The following is a 17,950-nucleotide window of genomic DNA, read 5'->3' on the forward strand; positions in this document are numbered from 1 at the left end:
TGGTACATAATTTGAAGATCAATAAATGGCCTATGGAACAATTTTTTAACTTTTGTGTGTATTGGGTACCCTGCCTGAAGAATTCAAATATTTTTATTAGGTTTATTCCTGAAGTGGGTTTATGCTTTGCAAGTAAAGGAACAACAATATACAAACACCTTGCTTGATAAGAAACAAACCCCACTCTTCAGAGTTTAACCCACTGTAATCAGGGTGTGCTCCCAGCTTCAGAAACTGGTCTGCTAAAGACCACCAATGATCCCGAATTGCCCAATCCAGTGAGCCCCTGTCTTGATTCTTCTTTGGCATTTTATGCCATTGATGCACTTTCTCTCACTATTACCCTTCTTCCTTGATTATGAGATATCAATGTCTCCTTGTTCCCTTCTTTCCTCGCTCCCCACTCATTTTCCATTCCTTACACAGGGTCCTTTCTGCCTGCCCCCTAGTGAGATTGTGGCTCAGGGACCTGCCTTCCCAGCTCCAGCCCATTCTCTGGTGTTCATGGGCATACTCTTCCAGGTTCAAAGCTTCAACTTTCAAATCCAGAGTTAACTTCTCACACTTCCCTATAGTCCAGACATACGTATTTACTTTCTTCTTTGATGTCTCTCTCTGCATGTTGGCAAATAAGGTTATCTTCCTTGCTTCATCCTTCACTCTCTTCTGGAAACCTTATTTAAATTAATGGCACAACCATCTAGGTAACAACCCAAGCCATTAATTATGGGAGTCATCACAAACACGTTCCACTTCTTTACTTTATTTTCAGTCCCCAATTCCTGTCAATTCTATCTCCTTAATAGATCTTTACTGGTACCACAATCACATAACCATATGTTAGTACCGCTCTTTGTAATCATGCTCCTGGACTATTAAAACAAATAGTCACCTATCTGTCCAAGTTTTCTTCAGTCTTACTCCTTCCCAAACCAACCAGTTCATACTCTGGTATGCTTTTAATTGTTTCTTCTGACATGCAAACGTGATCTTGTTTGTCTTAAAGTAGTACTCCAGGGGGTACTTGTCAGAGTGTGTCGTAGAAATCTGATCATAGGTCTGTTACTTCTTGCCTGATGGTATGCAGCTTGAGGGCAGGGACTGTGCTACATCCACATGGTATCATTGACTTAGCCAATAATAAATGTTGGTTGATGAACCTCTTCTGTTCTTCCATCCAATGATTGATGCTCTTTGTCGCATACACTTTCGCTTTTGACACAATGTGATCTGTATTACTAGTAAATCAGTGGGAGAGGAAGTTTCTACGTAAATTTCACTCTTTGTAAAGATATGGTAATTAACTCCATCTAACTGAATTGCAATTAGCAGATTCTTATATACCCCGTTTATGCCACTGGATTAACATCTGCCCTTAGGACAAGAGAAACGATAGTCTAACAATTAGATAGGGGAATGAGGGGATAAATTTAAGGGCCAAAAGAGTATTACACTGACATTTATGATCATTGTTAATTACTTCAAACTTTGAGATGAACGTTATTTATACTTATAATTTGCTGTATGAGGGTAAGTCTGCAGAACTTACTGGGGCTTGTGCGGAATTATCTTACAATTGCATGACCTCCCTGAATACAGGTAGACATTTTCCATGCTCTCAATAAGAATTAAGAATAGAGGTTTAGCCATGAAAAGAAACAACTAATTTATCTGATCTCCTGGGGGCTTTCATATTTTCTTTTTCTTCATTAGAATTAGCCTGAATGAACTCAGGTCCACCTAATAGTTGATTCTGTGTTACTTGAACTAGGCTGTGTCCCTAGTATCCAGTGATCTCCTCGGATCACATTCACATGAGCATTTCTCAGAGGTGTTTCTTAAAGATACTCGGGGAAAAATGGACAGACATTCTACATGGTCAAATACATTTTAGAAATGTTTCATTTCATTTTCCCTTCTAAGACAGTCTTGATGGATATTAGCTAATTAAAGACTGAATGTGTGTGTGTGTGTGACACTTAGGGATATCCTGCAGACCTGGCCTTTTGCAGAACATTCTATACCTACATAAAGTTGCGTTCTGTCCTGATTTAAATCATGAATTTTTCTGTTTTTTTTTTGTTTGTTTGTTTTTATTCAGTGCGAATTTTCTATGGTCAGCTAGAGATTTCAACAACATTTACTTTGCCTTAAATCTTATTTGTATCGTTTAGTCTTGGATCCTGTTTTCATTTTTATTTTTTCCTTTTCAAAATTCATTTCTGGTTTCAACTTTTCCTTGCCCCAGTAACATAATGTTATTTGGGTGAAGACAGTACATAATCATAGCGCGTGTGTGTGTACATGTGTAGATATGGATGTAGAGATACGTATTTGCTTTTGTTCTTTTTTACTTTTCTACAGACAGAGTCTCACTCTGTTGCCCAGGCTGAAGTTCAGTGACATATGCATAGCTCAATCATGTGGTCTCAAATTCCTGAGCTCAAGTCATGCTTCTGCCTTAGCCTCCTGAGTAAGGTGTACACCATCATACCCAGCTAATTAAAAAGTTTTTTTAAGAGATGGGGTCTCACTACATTGCCCAGGCTGGTCTTGAACTCCCGAGCTCCAGCAATCCTTTTGCCTTGGCTTCCCAAAGTGCTGAGATTGCTGGTGTGAGCCACTGCACCCAGCCCACTTCTGTTCTTTCAATGGGGTCATACCTCCTAAGTCCCCAAGGGTTTTATGCCATGACCAAAGTGAGACTTGGATTCTCAAATGTATTACTCTCTCCTCATTTCATCATTATTCTACAACTGCAGCAGGGCTGCTTTCCAGGAATCAGAGAGGGCTTTGTTGTCAGAGTAACTCGCTACCTTGTATTTCTCTCAGCCATTCAGCTGAAGTGGTCCCTAGACCTTTATTCCCTCTTGAGCCACTGTATTATTCTCGATTCTCTGCTCCCTCATCTCCTTTTGTTAAGAGAGACTGAACCAAGCGCTTAGTTTTAATTGGTGTGCTGAGCTTCCTTCTGACTTTATATCATCTCTTTGTGTGTATTAAAATAAAAACTTTGTTAGAGAAGTTTTGCTTAGGAAGTTTGCATCCTATTTATAGATCCCTTTAATTATCCTGCTCTCCACCTCAAACCCCCTGTGGGAGTGGTGCTTATTTTATCACTGACGTGTTTAGATTTTTTTTTATGATCTAAAAAAAAATTCATTTTTAGCCACTTTTGAGATTCAGATAAAGACAATGCTCTCCAGTAGTTGTTTTCCAAGCGTTTTCATACTATTGCTATGTTTATTTTCAGAATCACGGCACAAGATTATTAATATCCCTATTTAAAGATGAAGAAACTGAGGCAGAAAGGTTAATAGTTTTCCAAAATGGAGGATACATTCCCTTATGAGCAGTGGACTAGTGAGCATGTGACTTAAAGAAACTTATCAAAGTATCAGATCCAATCAAATGTGTAAGAACACGGAATATGAGGTCAAAAATAACAGAGCCTTAATTCTGGCTGTGTATGAACTTGGGCGAGTTCGTTATTCATTCAGAGCCTGTTTTGTAGGCTGTAAAATGAGGTCGTAATGCCTATTTCACGGAGTGCCCAAAAGTTTTCAGGTATGCACAATGTCTATACAACTATGTACTCAACTAGAACTTGATGTTAGCAAGCAGTGTTTAATGGATGTGAAATAAACCTATGCTTTTGTGTGGGGAATATTTAATTTTACACTTAAGAGATTGGAGAATTAATAACAGATATAACAGGAAAGGAAGAAACTGTTCATGTTAGTGAACTCCCATTCAAATATGAAATCATTCAGGATTAAAAAAAGGAAAGAATGCCTAATGCCTTTCACAAGAAGCTGAGAACTGTCAAAGTACAGAGCAGTGAGAAAAAACAAAACCCAAAATTTTTACTGAGCTGGATGTGTTGAGACTAGATTCTTGCCAATCTGTTGCCTAGCAACCATGGTATTTGCCCTTGCCACCCCACAGGGAGCCGCAGGGCAATTTAGCACAGGATGGACCAATAACATTGCTTAATACACTTGTTGTAGGGCAAGCAAGTGTTTCTACAAAGCTGTACCAACGTCAATGAATTCATTTCAGTGTTAGCATAATCTAGTTTCCAAAAATCCAGCCAATGTTCCTGAAAGTGTGGTCCACTGACCATATGCATCAGAGTCATCTGGGCAGAAACCACAGTGGGGCTGTGAGGGTGAAGACTGAGAGAAATATTCTTTCCAGAGAAACATAGCAATTTTACAGCAAAGCACCCTATTGGCAGTTAGCATCGCCGTTAGGAGCCCAGGGGCGGGGCTGGTGGCAAGTGTCCAGATGTTGGATCTGTCTATTCCTGGCTGTCTAATGCTGACTGGGCAAATTTCTTAATATTTCCATGACATAGTTTCCTTGTTATTAAAAGGTGATAACGATGATATAACAAACATATGTAATAACTACAAGTAAAGGGCTTAGAAGTATAGCTGGCACAAAGTTAAGTAGTCAGTCAAGGTTAGCAGCTATTAGCAATTGGGATCAAGACGTTTGGCAGTGTAATTCCCTAGGGCCATTTCTCAGTCTTAGCCCAGCTCGGTGGTGACCTCTTTCCTTTTATCTGCTGTCTCCAGGCCTGACTATTCATGTTTCATTATCATCACGGGATATTTCTAAGTAGGGCTTATCTTCTTTCCATCCTGTTTCACTTTCTATCCTTAAAACCAAGGACTAATACGGAGTTTTTGCAGGGTTATTAGTGCTAGTGACACAGAAAAATTATCAGGGAAGAAAACAGTTTTGTCCCAGGCTTCCTCCTTTCTTTTTTTTTTCTACTTTAGATCCATACAGTTGAGCAAAATATGGCAGGAAGATTCATTCGTGTTGCCAAAGAGAATCCAATGTTCTGTCCTGAGTTTTGCAACATAAAAGTTTAGCAGATATTTGGGATCTAGGGTGAAAGGCAGTCTACTTGGTTTCACCTTGCAGCAGTTCTTAGAGAAGTAAGACGCTGAGGTACAAGAGAGAAAAGAAGGCTACAAGCAGTTGAAAGGGAATTAAAGTGGGAACAAAAGTGGAGGTAAGAAATTTCCCCTGTCTTCAGCTGAAGGTGACATTCCTAGAGAACTACAGAGAGATGAAAAGATTTGACATCTGATGTTGTGAGGTAGAAGCTCTTGAAACACAAACAGAACTGAAGGCCTCTGGGGACTCTAGAATATTCTTTTGAAGTCTCCTGTTGTATGAATCCACTTACCTGCTTTTCACGCCCTCTTTCGCCTGGAAAAATAGCTACACTTGAAACCTTGGTTGGATCTAGAGATTGGGGGTGGAGGTTCTGAATGGTTCCAGAATTTAGAGTTAAGACCAATTGGGCCTACTTTGAAAGCATGCTTGGCAATAAAATGAGGCAGTAGGCAGGAGCTGAAGGAGGCCGCCAGCCAAATCCAAGGTTGTGAAAGCTTTGGGTTCTAGATACCCAGAGCTACGAACTAGGAACACTTGTTCACGTGAGACCAATTGGAAACTGCTAAAAACTGGAAATATACAAATGCTTTATATTTATATACCCACAATGACAGCAGGCAAAAGGACCATGAAATGAAAAGTCCCTAAATGATACATTTATATATCCATTGCAGTTGCATTAAAAATGGCTGAAAATGGGCTATGTCAGCTGAACTTAATTGACTTCTATGAGTGACAGACAAGCCCAGCAGGTGGAATCCTAAAGCAAGACACGCATGAGAGTTTGAATGTTCCACATGCCATTTTCATCAGCAAAAACAATAAAAATGAATCTGAAGTAGTCTTTTAGATAATTATCCAATGACTCGAAGAATTGTGTTGGATTTTTAACTTTTGGAAACAAGTTTAGGCAATAGACTTGGGTCACTTCCAATTCTGGTAGCATTTAAAAATACCTTTTTTGTTGTGCATTTTTAATGGAAAAGGGATTTTGCTCTTGAGGCCCAGGCTGGAGTGCAATGGTATGATCTTGGCTCATTGCAACCTCCGCCTCCCGGGTTCAAGCGATTCTCCTGCCTCAGCCTCCCAAGTAGGCTTACAGGCATGTGCCGCTACTCCCAGCTAATTTTGTATTTTTAGTAGAGACGGGGTTTCACCACATTGGTCAGGCTGGTCTCGAACTCCTGACCTCAGATAATCCACCTGCCTTGGCCTGCCAATGTGCTGGGATTACAGGTGTAAGCTACCATTCCCAGCCTCCCATCTCTACTAAAAATCTCTATGGAAAATACATTCTAACTAATAATTCTCTACTAAAAATATATCCTAGCTTTTTTTTTCCAAAATAGCTTTCATGTGTAATATCCTGATAAAAGAGAATTATATAAATTGAAAGTCGATCTCTCCACCCCACTACAGTCCCAAACTTGTGAGGTAGCCATTGTTACCAGTTTGATGTGTGCATTCTTTTATACTTTCTCTAGTCTTATATGAACATATTTGTGTATATACGTATAGGTTTTCTATCTTTCATGATATCATACTACAATTCTGTGACTTGCTTTTTCTCCTAACAATATATTATGGGTGTCAGGCTGGGCACGGTGGCTCACATCTGTAATCCCAGAACTCTGGGAGGCTGAGGTGGGTGGATCGTTTGGGGTCAGGAGTTTGAGACCAGCATGGCCAACATGGTGAAACCTCATCTCTACTAAAAATACAAAAATTAGGCAGCCATGGTTGCAGGTGCCTGCAATCCCAACTACTCGGTAGGCTAAAGCAGGAAAATTGCTTGAACCCAGGAGGCTGAGGTTGCAGTAAGCAGAGTTCCTGCCCCCTGCACTCCCTCTAAAAAATCAAAACAAAACAAAGCAAAACATTATGGGCACCACAACTAAGCTATTTAAATATATATAATTTTTTATTTGGTGTATATTGCTACAAATTAAAATGTAAATAAATTTTAGCCTCACCTTTATTAATTGATAATTCAAAATTTCCAATGCAGCATACATGTCTGTTAATTATATCTTTATTCCCGAGTGTTTTTATATTATGCATTTGTATATCTTATATGCTACTTTAAATATACTTGTGAATTGTATTTCAAAAGTTACAGATGTATTTCAAACATCACATGACAGTGATGTTTGAATATGTGTTTCACTATATTCTTATCATTGCTAAATGATATTTATCTTAAATTTTTTCTTCCCTAAAATTTTTCTTTTAATTTCACTTTCCATGACTACTAGCGAGGCTGAGCAACCTTGTATGCCTCTTAGCCAGCAGCATTTCTTCTTTCAAACAGCTTGCCCATATCTTTTGCTCACATTTTCTTGAGTTTTTGTCTTTTTAAATTAATTTTGTAGTATTCTTTAATTTTGTGTGTTCGGCAAAAGATATAATGAGTTACAAATGATTTTTCTAATTAAATATTTTCTTTTGACTGTGTTTACAGTACCATTAATCATACACAAAGTTTAAATTTTTATTTGGTTAAATCTGTTTTCCCTAATTTCCTTCTTAAAAATGTTTCCCCACATTGTTATAACTTTTGTTTTTAAAATTTAGATTATTTTATTCATCTGGAATTTTTGTATATAATATGAGATATGAACATAGTTAATTTTCTTCCAAAATGGGTAGTTGAGCAGTATTTGTCCAGAGAATTTGAGTGCCATCTTTACTATTTCTTAATTGTATGCACTTACATTTCTTCTAGATACTTTCTTGTTTCACTTGTTTATTTCAGAATACAGAAAAAGACGTAGAGTGCCCCAATTTATTTATTAACGCTAGCATCTCTCTAATACCAAAGGAAAAAAGAAAACCAGAGCCAAATTTCACCCAAAATGTAAATGCCAAAATTTGACATAAACTAAAAACATTTTGAAGGCAACAGGGTACTAAGGTAATAATACAACTTGAAGTAGAAAATTTATACCAGAAGTACAAGCAGGAATCCACATCACAACAGGCTACTGATTTTATTACCATGCTAAATAAAACAGAAAAGCTGTTGTATCAACAGGCTGTATGTGCATGTGATAACATGGCAGCCAGTCTCTATAAACACTCTACAGTTTCATAGAAAGACACCTTTTAAAACACAATAAAGAAACACCAGAAACCAACACAAAACACAATCCTTCATAAAGGTCTCCCCTACCGTCTCCCCCTAAATTCAAAAATAAGGCATATTGCCTGGTATTAGCATTATTATTCAACATTGTTTTGGGGATAGTAGACAGTAGAATACAATAAAAACTAAATATATACTTAATAGATGAGAAGAAAATTTTAATTGTTTATGCCTACATGCCTACAAAATTAAATATGAACTATTAGGATAAGAGTTTAACAAGCTAGTTATTTATATTAGGAAATCAACAGGTCTTTAAAAATATCAGTAATTAATAGTAAGAATAAGAAATGGAGTTTTAAAATTCCACTCACATTTGTGACTAAATTATAAGGAGGAAGTCAATGTGAACAAAAATGCTGAATCCTGCCTCAGTTAACACATACTGATTGCAGACCCGGTTTCAATAAATCTGATTATCTGATATAAAAATTGTTTTCCAACTGTTTTTTTTTAAAGAGCAGTGATGCCCTACTGTATGCTAAGACTTTCTCTAAGGCAACTCTAAACAAAATATTACAGTACTGATATCACACACTATTTTTATCAGCAAATATGAAGACAGTATTCTCAGATATCCTGACGTTGTCTGAGTCTGAACTTTTCCTTTTTCTGTCTTTTTAAAAGGTATTGTAGTGCAATGTGAATTTTGGGAAATACATGCAAAATAATGGACTTGGAAAAAAAGGCAGGTAAAAAAATGGCAAACAATGATCTGAACCAAACAGTACAACAGAAAATACCTACAGTCATATTAGTATTAACATGCACACTAATAAGGCTACCTTATATAACATCAATATATTAAGAGCTGAGAAAATATATTGCTATTACATGCAGTTGTAATGAAATCCTAGTTGCGACACACCACTTTCTCAGGATTCAAGACTGAACTTAGATTCCACTACTTTCAGTTTGACCAGTGGTGGGCTAAATTTTATCACTGTAGTTTCTACAAGGAAAGGATAAGCAGCATTTATTTATGCAGTAAACATGTGCTAAGTAACTGCTATACACTGGCCGGATTCCCGCTCTAAAGCCACCTGGAGTCTAGTTAGAAGAAAAAGCAGCTGTTTTGTAGATCTCTTATAAACCAATAGAATGGAAGTCGATACTACACCCAGAGATGTTCTATCAGTCCCTGATATAGTTTGGATACTTGTCCCCATCCAAATCTCATATTGAAATGTAATTCCCAGTGTTAAAGGTGTGGCCTGCTGGGAGGTGTTTGGATCATGGGGTTAAATCCCTCATGAATGACTTGGGTCATACCCTAGTGATAAATGAGTTCCAGCTCTGAGTTCACAAGATCTGGCCATTTGGCTGGGTGCCGTGGCTCATGCCTGTAATCCCAGCACTTTGGGAGGCTGAGGCGGCAGATCACTTGAGGTCAGGAATCCAACATGGTGAAACCCCATCTCTACTGAAAATACAAAAATTAGCTGGGCATGGGTGGCGCCCATTTGTAGTTCCAGCTACTTGGGAGGCTGAGGCAGGAGAATCACTTGAACCTGGGAGGTGGAGGTTGCAGTGAGCCGAGATCATGCCACTGCAGTCCAGCCTGGGCGACAAAGCAAGATTCTGTCTCAAAAATAAATAGATAAATAAGTAAATAAAATAAAAAATCAAAGAAGACTGTGGCACCTCTACTCCACTCTCTCTTGCATGCTCCTGCTTTTGCCATGTGATATGCTTGTTCCCCCTTGGCCTTCCACCATGAGAGTAAGCTTCCTGAGGCCTCCCTAGAAACCAAGCAGATGCCGAACCATGCTTCTTGGACAGCCTGCAGAAACGTGAGTGAATTAAACCTCTTTTCCTTATAAATTACCCAGTCTCAGGGTGTTTCTTTATAGCAGTGCACTAATGGTCTAATATGGTCTCTTCAAGTTGTCCACAGGGTTTTACCATTAATTATTTCCATAGTTAGTACTTAAAAGAGATACGTTTTCAAATAAGAACTCCATTATCCAAAATTCTAATGTAGTCTGGTTGTTCCGAAAAGTCAATCCACGTAAATAAAATTAAATAAAATATTTGTATTAGGAATACTTAAGCATTTCTCAACCCGGGGGTTTTAAATTAATCAAAAACAAAAGAAAAGAAAATCTAAAACTTGAACAATCACCAGATAATGGGAAATGATTAAAAGGAAGATGTAAAGCCCTCTAAGAATTGAAAGACCACTAGGGCCGAGCACAGTGGCTCATGCCTGTAATCCCAGCACTTTGGGAAGCTGAGGTGGGCGGATCACTTGAGGTCAAGAGTTTGACAGCAGTTAGGACAACATGGTGAAATTCTGTCTCTACTAAAAATACAGAAATTAACCAGGCACGATGGCATATGCCTGTAATTCTAGCTATTTGGGGAGGCTGAAGCACGAATATTGCTTGAACCCAGGAGATGGAGGCTGCTGTGAGCAGAGATGATGCCACTGCACTCCAGCCTGGGTAACAGAGTGAGACCTGCCTCAAAAAAAAAAAATCCACTAATTAGAATATTTCGCATTATCTCTTGAAATGAGAGGAAGATGATAATAGTAAGTTGTATTGAGAATTTCTCGGAAAAAACAAAAGCCGTATAAAGAAAGCATTGGAAGCATCATGTTTACCTCCTTCACCAGTAAATTTTCTGCCTTGTGCTCTGCATCTTCAGGTACTGTTGAGTACAATGTGCGGATATCCCAGGAGACTGTGGCTGCCTGAAATGAACAATGAAAAGAAACTGAGTCCTCCAACTTAGAAGTGTTGAGCAGACCAGCACACTGAAACCGCAAAAGGGAAGTTGTCTTAAATCTTAGCCTTCAAGGCTAACAGAAGACAGAGATACTTCTGTAGTTCTTCCCAATTTAGTCTCTAGGAGAGAAGATGCAGACATTTATTTGATTACCAGTCCTAGCATTCTTACAACAGCTACTGTTTTATTAGTGCAGCTCATAGTTTAAAGCTGTTTCCCCCCTTTGCAGAAAACAAAAATTGGGGCATCTGTATGTTTTCAACTTAGCTTATTTCTATTGGAATCTTTTTTATTGTTGCTGCTAAGGCTAAAATGAATTTGAAATGAAAAAGAAAACTTACAAAATCAGCATTAGTTTAATGATATTGCAAATAATTCAAATATCAAGGGATAAACACAGTCCCTTTTAGAAGGTAGCTGTGTGAGTGCATACGTGTGTGTGCACATGTAGTCGTAGTTAGGGGTGGGAAGGAAGAGTGTTTAGTAAATCTGAACCTTGAAAAAGTAGGTCGTGTTTTTGGGTCTTTATTTTTGAAATAGTTGAAATAAGCAAACTATTTCTCAACTTCCATGCTAAATAAACAATATTCTTTTGAATGATTATACATTAATATATAAAGTACTTCCTAAAACAAAACATAAAAAACAGAATTTCATAGGTTATTGCCTTTTATATATCTTTAGCTCCATGAAGCATAGGGGAATGAGATGCCCTAAAACAGCAAGTTTCCACTTCCAGCCATCCACTTCCTTCAGTCTGTATACCTCAGTGGCTATAGGGATGCTCAGGATATGAATCTGTGACATCTGTGGTACCAACAGCTGAGATCTTGTACATTGCAAATCCCCCAAATCACAGCTATTAATTTAAACTGCTCTAGGTTAGCTGTTGGAACAGAGAAGAATTTCCAAACTCATCCTTAGTATTGGAGAAGATGGGTAGGGAGAGATCAAGGGAGTTTTGTCTTCCGAGTTCACAGCCCTTGCAGGCAGCTCTGCCACCAAGGGTGGCGTCCTTCCCATCATTCCTTCTCTTCCAATCCTGGACTCTTATTTTCTTCAAATCTCCCCGTTCTTCACTCCTGATGTAAGCTCGGTGAGTGCATGACATTTTATTTTGTTCACTTATAACCTCAGTGCCTAGTTGGATACCTATATAGTTCGTTGTTGAATGTACTGACTGTTGTGTACATGTGTGTTCCATCAGAGGATGAAAGTATGTGGGAGCATGAATGTGGTGGTCTGTGAGTATGTGAGCATGTGCAATTGGGCAGGTGTGTCTGTGCAATGAGTGTGTGGAGTGTGGGTGTGCATGAGAGTATGTTGCATTTAAGTGAGTGTACTTGTGTGGGGTGTGTGTGTATGTGCAGTATGAGTGTGTGTGGTGAGTATGTGGTGGATGTGAGTTTGTGTGCTGTATGTATAGTGTGTGGTCTGTGTATGTGTGGTGTGTGTGTGGTAAGTGTGTATGTGTGTGTCGTGTGTATGTGTATGTGGTATGAGTGTGATGTGTATGCGTTTATGTGTGGTGTGTTTGTACTTGTGTTGTGTGTGCTGTGTGTGTATGTGTGGTGTATGTACGTGTTTTCAGTCTGTGATCGTGTACAGTTGGGTGTAGTGTGTGTGTGCAGTGAGTACATGTGGAGTGTATTAGTGTGTGTGCATGAGAGTGTGTTGTGTTTGAATGCATGTGTATGTGTGATGTGAGTGTGGGTGTGTGTGGGGTGGGTATATGTGTTTGGTGTGAGTGTGTGTACAGTATAAGTATGCATGTATGTGTGGTGTGTGCATGTTTATGGTAAATGTATGTGTGGTGTGTATATGCATGGAATGTGTATGATATGTATACATGTGTGTTTTGAGACTGTGAGCATGTGCAACTGGGTGTAGTGTGTGTGCAATGAGTATGTGTGGAGTGTGTTAGTGTGTGTACATGACAGTGTGTTGCATTTGAGTGCACGTGTATGTGTGGTATGAGTGTATGTGTGGTGTGAGTGTGAGCATGTGTGGTGTGTATATGTGTGGTGTGAATGTGTGTATAAGTGTGTGTGTATGTGTGGTGTGTGTTTATGGTAAGTGTATGCGTATGTGTGGTGTGTATATGCATGATGTGTGTGTGGTGAGTGTATGTGTGGTCTGTGTGGTGAGTGTGTGTATGTATATGTGGTATGGTGAGTGTATGTGTATGTGTGGTTTATATGTGTGGTGTGAGCATGTGTACATATGGTATATGTGTGAGTCTGTGTATGTGTAGTGTGTGTGTGTTGTGAGTGTGTATGTGTGGTGTGAGTGTGTCATGTGTATGTGAGGTGGGTGTATGTGTGGTGTGAGTGTGTGTGGTGAATGTGTGTATGTGATATGAGTGTGTGTGGTGTAATTGTGTATGTGTGGTGTGTGTATGTGTAATGTGAATATGTGTAGTGTGTCTGCATGTGTATGTATGGTGTGAGTGTGTATGTGTGGTGTGCATGTTGTGGTGTGTGCCGTGGTATGTGTGTGTAGAGTGTGTCTGCATGTGTACATCTGTACACATGTAAATGGATGTGATGTGCCAGTGTGAGTGTGTGTGCATGTGCACATGCACGTCAGAAAGCAGAGGTTTTGTATCCTGTGAAAGAAGAAGGTCATGTAGATCTAACAAGATCAGAGAATGAAAAATGAGAAAACTAGGTTCTAGATACATCAATGGTGAAAATGAATGCTTGCCCCTAAAGCACAGCTGTGGACTGAGCTCCCTGGGCCACTGCACTTGCTCCAGGGTTTGACTGCAGCTGTCTGAACAGAGCTCAGAGGAACTGTGGTTACCAATTCAAACCAGGCAGAGATGCAGGGAGCAAGCATAGTGCCACAGATGGAACAGGGAGCAGTTGCTGTGCATGCAAAGTAAGATCGAGCCAATCTGGGTCTTAATATTTACATTTTACTTTTTATTTAAAGATTTAAAAACTTTTTATTATTTTTTTTTAGACAAGGTCTCATTTTGTTGCCCAGGTTGGAGGTTGGAGTGAAGTGGTTCAATCACAGCTCATTGCAGCCTCAACCTCCTGGGTTCAAGTGATCAGCCTCCCCAGTAGCTGAGACTACAGGTGCGTGCCACCATGCCTGGCTAATTTTTACTTTTTTTGTTTTTTTGTGGAGACAGGGTCTCACCATGTTGCCCAGGATGGTCTCCAGCTATTGGACTCACGTGATCTACGTGTCTCAGCTTCCCAAACTGCTGGGATTACAGGCATGAGCCTCTGCCTCTGACCTACACTTTATTTTTATTTTTTTGGAAATAGAGTCTCACTCTGTTGTCCAGGCTAGAGTGCAGTGGTGTGATCTCCGCTCACTGCAACCTCCGCCTCCTGGGTTCAAGCAGTTCTTCTGCCTCAGCTTCCCAAGTAGCTGGGATTACAGGCACTTGCCACTGTGCCTAGGCATTTTTTTTTTTTTTTGTATTTTTAGTAGAGATGAGGTTTCACCATATTGGCCAGGCTGGTCTCAAACTCCTGACCTCATGATCCACCTGCCTCAGCCTTCCAAAGTGGTGGGATTTCAGGCAGGAGCCACTGTGCCCGGCCCCACTTTATATTTTAAATTCCTTTTGAGTTCCCTTCTTCAAGTTGCTTCTTTTATGCTATTCACTTTGTTAGAAGATAAACAGTAAATCAACTCTATTGAAATTTTGTAGTAGAATATTAAGAACCATGGCTAAATTGAGCTTTGGGGACTATTGCTGAATTTAAATTATCTGGGATACCTTTGTTTCCTATTTGATGGATAACTTACAGATACATGGTCTTGCTTGGTTTCCAGGGAATATTACATATTAGAATCTACTGGGAACATGAGATTTTTTTCTCTCGAATTAAAAAAATTTCTATATTATGGCCATTAGTTAATACATTTTTTTATACAAAAATGCAAGATATTCCTCTTTTTCATTTTCTGCTTAGAGTCTCCATTATGGCTTTCTTGACTTTTAAAAAAATACTGGGCTGGGCGCGGTGGCTCACACCTGTAATTCCAGCACTTTGGGAGGCCGAGACGCGCAGATCATGAGGTCAGGAGATTAAGACCATACTGGCCAATGTGGTGAACCCCGTCTCTACTAAAAATACAAAAAAATTAGCTGGGCATGGTGGCACGCGCCTGTAGTCCCAGCTACTCAGGAGGCTGAGGCAGGAGAATTGTTTGAACCCAGGAGGCGGGAGGTTGCAGTAAGCCAAGGTCACGCCACTGCACTTCAGCCTGGTGCCTGGTGACGAAGTGAGAATCCGTCTCAAAAAAAAAAAAAAAATACTGTAAGTCTGAGTCTGATGGACAGCAGAGTAACATGGCTCAAAATTAAGCTTATAATAAGGTAAAACATAAATAATAAGATCTAAATTGGTTCTATCATACTTTGCATGTGACACAACCGCTCCCTGTTCCATCAATGTAGCAAACTTACTGTCCCACTATGATCACTGCTCTGTGACATAATAAAATAAAGTGGGCTAGGCATGGTGGCTCACACCTGTAATCCCAGCACTTTGGGAGACCAAGGTAGGCAGATCACCTGAGGTCGGAAGTTCAAGACCAGCCTGGACAACGTGGCAAAACCCCATCTCTACTAAAAAAATAAAAATAAAATAAAATAAAACAAGTAAATAAATATATATATATATTATAGTAAAATAAAACAAGTATATATATATATATTGGCATCATGGCAGGCACCTGTAATCTAGCTACTCAGGAAGCTTAGGCAGGAGAATTGCTCGAACCTGGGAGGCAGAGGTTGCAGTGAGCTGAGATCACACTATTGCACTCCAGCTTGGGCAACAAGAGTGAAACTCAGTCTCAAAAAAAAAAAAAAAAAAAGAAAAGAAAAAAAAAAAGAAATTTCAAGGACTACACAAGTTTCCACTTTAAAAACTGTGGCTCTCTTCTCATTTTAGAGCCCTTTAATGTGTGTCCACTGAAGCAAAAATGAATTGATCAAATAAGAAGGAAACTATAAACAGTCATATTTGGTAAGGGTTTTAATATGGTTACAAAGAATTTTTTTCTTTTCTGAGAATCAGATGCTTTCAGACCACTACAGACTGCCTTGGCCGCAAGAGACTTCCTGTTCTCTTTTATAAAACTCTGGTCAACAATTAGTACCGCTCAATAGCATAAAATGGATCTGAGACTGCAGTGGAATTCAGCTGAGCTTCTCCTTGGGTGGTAGAATTTTATAAGGAGGCTTTCTCTTGTCCAGAGGTCAGGCATTTGGAAATAAAAATTGTCATGAAATGAGGCACGCAGGCCTTTCTTTATAGTTTCAGGTCCATGAGATTTGGACATCCTTCCCGGGGCCCTGTCGCTTCCTGGTTCCTTGCAGCCTGCAGTGGGTGGTCTTGGGGCTTTGTTATAGATGCCAATGTGCTGCCTACACTGGCCACAAAACACTTCATTCCAAGCTCATCAGGACCATCTCTCAATTGGTCAGAGGTCAGTGTAAAAGTATAAAACAAGGATTATACTTGTTGGGGCTTATCCTATCTTGGGGCTGAGAAAAGCTTCCTCTGACAGTATTGTAGCTTCCACCTGTTCAAAAATGATGGTGTTTAATCAATCAATCAAAGCTTGGACAGTTATAAGCCAAACAATAAGAACTATTAGCTAAAACTTCATGACCAATTCCAAACCTCAGCATGTGTTTAAAAGTGATTTTCTCAGACACTGATATTGCCTTTTATTCTATTAGAGAATGTCCTTAGATTACCATTAGTTGCTTCAGAAGAGTATTATTGTGATTTTATCTTACTTATTGTTTAAATACATGAGAATATTACTTCAGTCCCTGACTTGTGCTTTAAAGGGAAGTTCCTTCTTGTTTTGCTGGGGTTTAACTGTATGGAAAATATAAAAATAATGAGCAGTTGCCTATTATTGGATAGCAACCATTCCAGCCAAGTTAAGCATGAGGATGCAGTGTTGTAATATTTAAGTTACACAGTAGGGTTAGAAGTCTGTAAGAAGAAGTTCAAGGTATTTTACTCTTGGATTGACAAACTACTGGGCCAGTCATTTCACTTTTTTTGTGTGACTTATTTTCCAGGCTCCAAAATGTGTCTCATCTCCTTTAAAGAGATGAGGACCAGGCTGGGTGCGGTGGCTCACGCCTGTAATTCCATCACTTTGGGAGGCCGAGGCGGGTGGATCCTGAGGTCAAGAGATCGAGACCATCCTGGTCAACATGGTGAAAGCCTGTCTCTACTAAAAATACAAAAAATTAGCTGGGCATGATGGCACGTGCCCGTTATCCCAGCTACTCGGGAGGCTAAGGCAGGAGAATTGCCTGAAGCCAGGAGGCGGAGGTAGTAGTGAGCCGAGATCTCGCCATTGCACTCCAGCCTAGGTAACAAGAGCGAAACTCCGTCTCAAAAAAAAAAAAAAAAGAGGTGAGGACCAAACATTCTAACTAGGGGAAGATGTGAACATTCAAAGAAACAAGGTGCTCCATCAATATAAAGACACCTACTCCACCAGGACCTCCCCCTGCCAAAGACTAATGGCTGTGGTCCGAGTTTACCATCCAAGAAGGCCAGTGAAGAGGCCTGCCTGCTGCCAGGCTTGCAGACACGATCCAGGGAAGAGAAATGGACTGAAGAGCAGCCAGCACTGCTAACTCTCACTGCCTCCAACCCATATGGCTGCCCACATTTCTCTTTCAGGGCAGCCTCATTCCTGCACAGGGTCTTTGCCCATCTCCTCTGCCTCTTTAAAAATCTTTTTTTTTTTCCTCATTCTTTGAAACTCTCAGGTTTTGTATGGGTGCCAGCTCCTTTTGAAAAGCTTTCTAATTCATCCAACACACATTTTCTCTTCCCCGAATGCTATTACTTACTCCCTGTAGCACACATGAAGTCTGGAGCTTACCCAAAGAGTATTTCAGGCCCAAAGGTTATGCTGCTGATGAATTCGGTTAGTCATTTTACCTGTGTGTTTTATGTTTATAAGCAAGCCACAGTGCATCTGCTTTGGGAGTAAAATATAACAACTGTAAAGTGTATTTTGCCATGTTCCTTATTACTCCTTTGCTACGTTCCGTTCATTCCTTTTAAAGAATAAAGTGCTTGTATCCAGATACATGTTTTCATGATTCTTTTGTACCCTTCCTATGACCTATATGTATACCAC

The 17,950-nt window shown here is 39.6% G+C and overlaps 1 protein-coding gene across 19 annotated transcripts in view; it reads right to left on the minus strand.

Moving 5' to 3' along the window:
- The window catches only part of DOCK10 (dedicator of cytokinesis 10), a 280,570-nt gene that overhangs the window by 141,612 nt on the left and 121,008 nt on the right, over nt 1–17,950 (minus strand). For all 19 annotated transcript variants that reach the window (XM_078328693.1, XM_054257992.2, XM_035306599.3 and 16 more), the window contains exon 3: nt 10,671–10,760. In XM_078328693.1, the coding sequence (XP_078184819.1) occupies nt 10,671–10,760 (90 nt within the window). The remainder of the gene's footprint in view (nt 1–10,670; nt 10,761–17,950) is intronic.

This window comes from Callithrix jacchus, chromosome 6 (assembly GCF_049354715.1).
Source record: "Callithrix jacchus isolate 240 chromosome 6, calJac240_pri, whole genome shotgun sequence".
In the NCBI taxonomy this organism is placed as follows: Eukaryota; Metazoa; Chordata; class Mammalia; order Primates; family Cebidae; genus Callithrix; species Callithrix jacchus.